At 36.8% G+C, this 7307-nt stretch overlaps 1 protein-coding gene across 4 annotated transcripts; it reads left to right on the forward strand.

Annotated features, from left to right (window-relative positions):
• Positions 1 to 235: 235 nt before the first annotated feature.
• LOC306845439 (uncharacterized protein) lies at positions 236 to 6904 on the forward strand. Of its 4 annotated transcripts, none has more exons than XM_079378240.1 (13): positions 236 to 392; positions 2445 to 2643; positions 2761 to 2787; positions 3445 to 3512; positions 3614 to 3713; positions 3787 to 3855; positions 3984 to 4058; positions 4245 to 4484; positions 4643 to 4749; positions 4842 to 5007; positions 5752 to 5839; positions 5935 to 5977; positions 6086 to 6900. In XM_079378240.1, the coding sequence occupies exons 1-12, from the start codon at positions 304 to 306 to the stop codon at positions 5964 to 5966; spliced, it is 1260 nt and encodes a 419-aa protein (XP_079234366.1). In that variant the 5' UTR covers positions 236 to 303; the 3' UTR covers positions 5967 to 5977; positions 6086 to 6900. The 4 variants fall into 4 exon arrangements, with proteins under 4 accessions (XP_079234366.1, XP_079234368.1, XP_079234365.1 ...); XM_079378242.1 differs by having other exon boundaries at positions 6111 to 6795; XM_079378239.1 differs by lacking the exon at positions 236 to 392 and adding an exon at positions 2080 to 2265 and having other exon boundaries at positions 6086 to 6904.
• Positions 6905 to 7307: the final 403 nt, after the last annotated feature.

The following is a 7307-nucleotide window of genomic DNA, read 5'->3' on the forward strand; positions in this document are numbered from 1 at the left end:
AAATGTTCAATTGCACCCAAATAAAAACAAAACAATCGTAAAATTAATGCACAGTGCTCTCGTTTCCTTTCAAATGAATAAATAAGTCAATGTCGTTCCAAAACCTTCCACACTTTTGAGCACAGACTAGACTCGAGTGTCGTTTGTGAAACTGGCTGCAGTAACAAATAATGTCCTGTAGATGGCAGTAATGGGTCTCTGAGTGAATAACAGCATCCGGAAATAGAAAACCGTCACAGTCGCTTGCTGCTGTTGCCCTGCGCGACGAAATTGAATGGAGCTGTAACATATTCTGTTTGAAAAATGCCCGTTTGTTCAGCTTATAAGTGCAAGAATCGCTCTGATGGATCATATAAAGAGGCATACAAAAGAGGCGACTTTTCTTTTCACACGTAAGTTAAGTTTTAGATGTTTGTTGCAAGTTCCCTCAGATGTAAAGTCCCCTAGTCAAAACATACTCACATCTAAAACAGATGTTTTAATATTGTGTAGCTGCTAATCAGACATGCTACAGCTTTGCCAAACATACATATACAGACATATTTCTGTGTGTGTGTGTGTGTGTGTGTGTGTGTGTGTGTGTGTGTGCATGTTTATGTGGTTTATGAGGACACAAATTTGTATAATGACATGGGTATGACAGAGGTATTACAATATGAAGGTGGTTTATGAGGACACTGCCTATGTCCCCGTAATTCAAAAGGCTTAAAAAAACATACTAAATGGTGTTTTTTTGAAAATCTAAAAATACACAAAGTCTCCTGTGAGGGCTAAGTTTAGGTGTAGGGTTGGTGTAGGGCAATAGCACACACAGTTTGTCAGTATAAAAACCATTACGCCTATGGAGAGTCCACAAAAACCAACGTGTGTGTGTGAGAGAGTGAGAGATCAACAAATGCAGTTACATTAGTCTAAAGTATTGTAAATGTAATCACTGGACTGTTGTTATCATAATGTTTGAAGTGAAGTGACATTCAGCCAAGTATGGTGACCCATACTCGGAATTCGCGCTCTGCATTTAACCCATCCAACATGCACACACACACCGTGAACACACACCCGGAGCAGTGGGCAGCCATTTTATGCTGCAGCGCCCGGGGAGCAGTTGGGGGCACCTCAGTCGTGGTATTGAGGGTGGTGAGAGCGCTGGACATTCACTCCCCCCACCTACAATCCCTGCCGGCCCGAGACTCGAACCCGCAACCTTTGGATTACAAGTCCAGCTCTCTAACCATTAGGCCACGACTTCCCCTAATGTTTGTGTGTGTGTTATTCCCGTGAATCTAATCTTTTGAACGCGTTCAGCAAAAAGATTAATTTTCGCATGTTATCTGTATCATTACATGGCGACAAGTGTGTCTTTGTTCAATCAGCGGGTCATTCACTCAAACGATTTATTTAAGTCGTTGAGAACTCAAATCTTTTTGTAACCTGTTTTGGTATTGTATTTAAAATGTCACGAATACAGGTGGCTGAGTTGGCTGCATCAAACTATAGAAAAGAAAGAGTTAATGTCGTTACATTTCAGACATTCAGAATTAGGCTTAAAAGGGAAATCTCAAAAGTCAGAAATGAACATTTTGTCTCAGCTTCATGTCCAAACCCATTAGACAATACAAGTTAAGACATTTTATTAAAACCTGAGAAGTTTCTGTCAAGACTTGAACAAAATGGTAAGGGGTTTGAAATTGCATGAGGGTAAATAAATGACAGAATTTTACTTTTAGGTGACCGAGAACGATTCGTTCACAATTAATTTTTTTCAGTTTCTCTGAAGCACTGATGTGTTGTTGAAGCACCACTGGGGGTTTCCCACCACAGTACATTCGTTATCAATAATACTGTTTATACTGCAATGAGAGCTGGGGCCTGTTTCATTAAACAAGTTTACCAAATAAGCCAGGCTTATTTCAGTTAGTCTGACTTATTGTCAGTTGACTTGGTTCAAAATAAGTCAGACTAACTGAAATATTTACTTATTTGGTAAACTTGTTTAATGAAACAGGCCCCTGGAAAATAAGAGATGTGCAAACGAGCAGAACAGACGGCTCTTATTAGAAGTGCCCATTAGGTGGCAGTACTCCCAGTGCTCAATCTGCCATTGAATCCCACCAGAAGAACAGCTTCCGGAAATACAAAATAAGATGTGTGCTTAACGTTTGAAATTGAATAAAAAATGCCAGTGTGTTCAGCCTATAAGTGCAAGAAGCGTTCAGATAGAGAGTATAAAGAGGCATACAACAGGGGCGAGTTTTCTTTTCACAAGTAAGTTATGTATTTTATATATCTCATGTTCGTAAAGTTTCAAATAACCCCCTAACGTTATATAATTTTTATTTAAATGCACGCATATTTGTCCAGCATTGTTATGGTTTTGTGATGCATGTGTAAACACGCTTATGAACGTGTGTGTGTGTGTGTGTGTGTGTGTCTCCATCCTCCAGATTCCCGCTAGCTGACGGCTTGAGAGTGAGAGAGTGGCTCCGTCGGATGAGATGGCAGAACTGGTGGCCAACTGGAAACTCAGTCCTGTGCTCGGATCATTTTGAGAAGGACTGCTTTGAGCAAGTGGGCAGTCACAAACGACTGCGCAAAAATGCTGTCCCGACTATCTTTAATTTCCCAAAACATCTGCAGTGGAAGGCAAGTCAGAACCGTTTTGTTCATGACTTTAAATTGTTATGACTTGTATTTAATGTATTTTTTTTCTGTTTATTATCCATGTGTTCATGATTTTTATATTTAAATGTCCACACACAGGTGCCAGCAGTCAAGAGACGATCTCTGGTATGTATGGGAGTTTAGATGAATCTCTCATCATCATATCAAGTAAAAATTGTAGTAAATAAATTTCCAGAAAGCAGTGGTTCTTTTACATCAAGGCATTTCCAAATAATCCAGAATTGCTGGTTTTCCTTTTCAGCCTTTGTCATGTAAATATTTTGTGTATTATTGGTCTTATGTAGTTTATGGTAATATTAATAAACTAAACGTGTGATTATATATTAACTTTTGAATTAGGATTCAGTGGTTTTCATGCTCTGCTGCAGGGTTTTGAGTTTGTGAGTGAATTGCAGGGGGTTCATGATTTGATATAAAGCTAATAATTATTTAAATCATGGAAATGTAAACTTTAAGGAATTTTGAAATAAAGAAAAAAACTTAGTGAAACCATTAACTAACATCAGAGAACAATGACATGCAAATGTTTTGTTAAATTATTGAAGTATTAACTTCAAGTAACTTAACTAAAATCTCAGGAGGAACTTTTAGAAAATTTTAGGTCAAAGGGGTTCGGCTTACACAGAGGTTCAGGAATATAAAATCTGTGTCCTCAGATCGATCAGTTGAGAACCATTTTTTTAAAGCTCTATTAGAAAGTCTTTTCATCTTTTTATTATTATTATTTCTAAACACATTATTCATTTGTTTTGTGTTTTTCAGAATCGTAAACCAGTTGAAGTGCCCATCAAACCAAAACCAACCCCAGTGTCATCACCAGTTATACCACGGTAATGTGTTTGTTAGCCTATGTATTTGTTACAATTTTTTGCCACATTAGTAATTTTGTCTAGTTGTCTTACTACTTATCTCTTATTCATGGGTTTGATAGGCTTGAGGGGAAGTTTGTTCGTGTGCCTGTGGATTCGGATGGTTCCAGCCTTGGCCCCTTGCATGCTGGCAGCTTCCATGATGACTACTGCAAACCACAGGTTAATAGTTGTTGATTTGTGTAGAGCATCTTATGCACTTGCACATTATACAACAGTCAATGTGTTTGCACAGAGCTTTCACTGGATGAAGCTTTCAGAGGGTGATGAGGAGGCTGGAGATGAGGCTGATGAAGATGCTAGTGTATGTAGACCTTTACATTATTACAGTCTGTAAGTGTAGAAACTTAAGCTTACAGATCTGGAAATAGTCTCCTGAATGGTGTTTTAACATTGTTTTTTTTTTATTATTATTTTATTTTGTATGTGCAGGATCCTGGAAATGATATTGCCTATGATGATACACCTCTTGAAACACCGGAAAATCCAAACACTCAGTTTATCCGGGTATGCCTTTTACGGATTTGTCCTTTTTTTTTTTTTTTTTTTGTCCTGTATCAAAGTTGTAATTTCTGTGTGAAGACATGAAATAGTAGCCATAATAGTCATGACAGTGAAATGTCATTTAAAGTGTGGCTTAATGTAGTTTTACCGGTACCTTTTGATATTCTTTATCTTCATTTTTCCATCTAGGTGACAGAGAGATGGCAATGGCTGAGTATAGATGTAACAGGGCCTTTTCAAGAAAGCAAAGGCCCCTATAGCCACATCGTGGTCATCTGTGATTATTACACCAAGTGGATTGAAATCTTTCCATCAGAAAAGCCTAATTCTGATTCCATTGCCCTGCTTATGTGTGATGCCATTTCCCGATACGGGTTTCCTCTGGGATTTCTCACACCTTGGGGTGCTAGAGGGATTCAGGTCAGAACGGTAAGTCCTGCATTATGATTCACTGGATAATGAGTAATTACTGCAGGTTTAATTATTTATAATTATATTTTATTCATTTAAATGTGTTGAAAGGTTATTTAAATGTCTCAATACAGATGAATTTTTGATCTTTACCCTTTTTGCTTTCTTTTGTCAAGGTTAACAGGGCACTCAATAATATTCTGATGATAAAGGACATCTGCCTCGTCTCTCGGCATCACCAGGCTTCGCAGCTTGAGCCTCACACACAATACCACATTGCTAAGTAAGTTTAGAATTGTTTGGACATAAATCACAATATTATAGGGCATAGAGTTATTTTGAAAAAAATGATGGTATGGGGGTTTTTTTTTACAGTATGGTGGAAAATCTGGTAAAGAAGTATCCAGACAGTTGGCATGTTCATTTACCGGTCAGCGTGCTGCGCTTCAACTGCAGTGTGCACCCAGAAACCAAACACAGACCTCTGGTACTCCATCGCAGTGGGGGAACTAAACCTTATACATCACTCAGAGATCAGCCAGTATGTATTGTGATATTACAACAGCTTTGTTCACACTGGCAGCCCAAAACCATTGTGTTATTGGTTATGATTATGTCAAGAATCAGCAGCGCAATTGCTTTTTGTATAGATATGGACAAATGCAGTAAAGTTTCATTTCGTGATTCTACACTTATGTACAAAATCATTTATTTACACTACCGTTGTGTTTGGGGTCGGAACAATTTTCAGTGTCACGTGATCCTTCAGAAATCACTCACAAATGTGACCCTGGACCGCAAAACCAGTCATAAGTGTCAATTTATCGAAATTGAGATTTATACATCATCTGAAAGCTGAATAAATAAGCTTTCCATTGATGTATGTTTTGTTAGGACCGGACAATATTTGGCTGAGATGCAATTAGTTGAAAATCTGGAATCTGAGGATGCAAAGAAATCAAAATATTGAGAAAATCGCCTCAGCAATGCATAGTACTAATCAAAAATTAAGTTTTTACATATTTACAGTAAGAAATGTACAAAATATCTAATGATTTTTGGCATAAAAGAAAAATCAATCATTTTGACCCATACAATGTATTGTTGGCTATTGCTACAAATATACCCCAGCGACTTAAGACTGCTTTTGTGTTCCAGGGTCACTTATTGCTGTATAAAAGTATTAATTTATTTTGAGAAAAATCTTAATGACCTCATTTTCAATGGTAGTGTATGCATAAAGTATACTATTAAATTTGAGTGTTTTGTTTTTGTCCAAATCAAGCTCAGTGAAGATGACCTTGCAAAATACACCTTCAAAATCCAGAAACCAAACCCTTTAAAAGAAATTGAGGCACTAAAACGAATATTCCGTGAGTATGATCATCTCATATCCAAATCTGTTTACCCGTCTGTCTGCTTTTCCTGCACATCTGTGGTCATTATCATTCAACTTTTGTTAACACAGGAGAATCAGCGGACTGCATTGTCATTTCATAAAACAAAAACAGGTAAGTGTGAATGAACAGTTCTGTTTTTACTGCATAGAGCTATTGTTGTACCTTGTCATTCAATTTCATAAATAAAAAAATAAATGATTGCTTCTTATAAACCAACAGGGTCTTTTGTTTCCTCGGTTGCTAGTGTGCCTGTTGTAACCGGTGTGTGACTTCAAACTGAAGGTCCAGTGAGGAAGAGGCTTGGGCGAAGGATGTAAAATAATGAGCCGTTAAAGTCATAGAGACCCAGACTGAGATGTTATTTGTGATTTTCATATTGAAATTGTTTGCAGCATTGTGAATACATACCATTAAAGGTATTAAAGAGAGTAGTACTAACTGTAAAAGAAAATACTTGGAAAGGAGTGGGAAAAGACATGGTTTTCTTTAGTCATTTGTAGGAAACGATTCAACCAGATTGAGCCAGCAAAAGATAATCCACAAATACTCCTGTGAGTTGCAGGCAATCCTAAAGGATATTGTGGTAGCCTGAAATGAAGTGTGCATGATTCATGTGTTTTTTCTTTTCAAATAAACCTTTTATAATGTTGCCTCAACATCAAAGACCTTACGAAAATTAACCATGGTTTTACTATAAATAAAAAAACATGGTTACTATAATTAACTATAGTAACCACAGATTAACCATGGATTTGCTACACTAACCATAGTTTAACCTTGGTATTTGTAGTAAAACTGATTATACAAATGTTAATAAGCCTAAAAAACATGGTTACTACACTTTTACTATAGTAAAACCATTGTTAATTTTCATAAGGGAGTTAATTCCGTAAAGGTTTTATTCAGAATAAACTGTTTAGACTCCTGATGATGCCGTGTCTTTGTGTATTTATGACCCTGGGCCACAAAACCAGTCATAAGGGTCAATTTTTTTTTATTGAGATGTATACATAATCTGAATAAATAAGCTTTCCATTGATTTATGGTTTGTTAGGATAGGACAATATTTGGCTGAGATACAACTATTTGAAAATCTGAGGGTGCAAAAATATTGAGAAAATCGCCTTTAAAGTTATCTAAATGAAGATCTTAGCAATGCATATTACTAATCAAAAATTAAGTTTTGATATGTGTACAGTAGGAAATCAACATCTTCATGGAACATGATCGTTACTTAATATCCTAATGATTTTTGGCATAAAAGAAAAAATCATAATATTGACCCAAACAATGTATCATTGGCTATTGCTACAAATATACCCCAGCGACTTAAGACTGGTTTTGTGGAATTTGGAAGACAGTCCCAGATACAGTCTACGATGTGCACCATTCTAATGAACAAATTTGGCCAGTGAGTAATCCCAGTGAAAAGAATTGTTCA

Source organism: Barbus barbus, assembly GCF_936440315.1.
Source record: "Barbus barbus genome assembly, chromosome: 3".
NCBI classification, from domain to species: domain Eukaryota; kingdom Metazoa; phylum Chordata; class Actinopteri; order Cypriniformes; family Cyprinidae; genus Barbus; species Barbus barbus.

What these genes read in the sequence shown, in the direction of transcription:
- LOC306845439 (XM_079378240.1), top strand. Translation starts at nt 304, where the DNA reads ATGCCCGTTTGTTCAGCTTATAAGTGCAAGAATCGCTCTGATGGATCA. An exon ending in CAGTCAAGAGACGATCTCTG is followed by an intron (nt 2,788 to 3,444) that starts GTATGTATGGGA and finishes TGTGTTTTTCAG; the next exon opens with AATCGTAAACCAGTTGAAGT. An exon ending in GAGGGATTCAGGTCAGAACG is followed by an intron (nt 4,485 to 4,642) that starts GTAAGTCCTGCA and finishes TCTTTTGTCAAG; the next exon opens with GTTAACAGGGCACTCAATAA.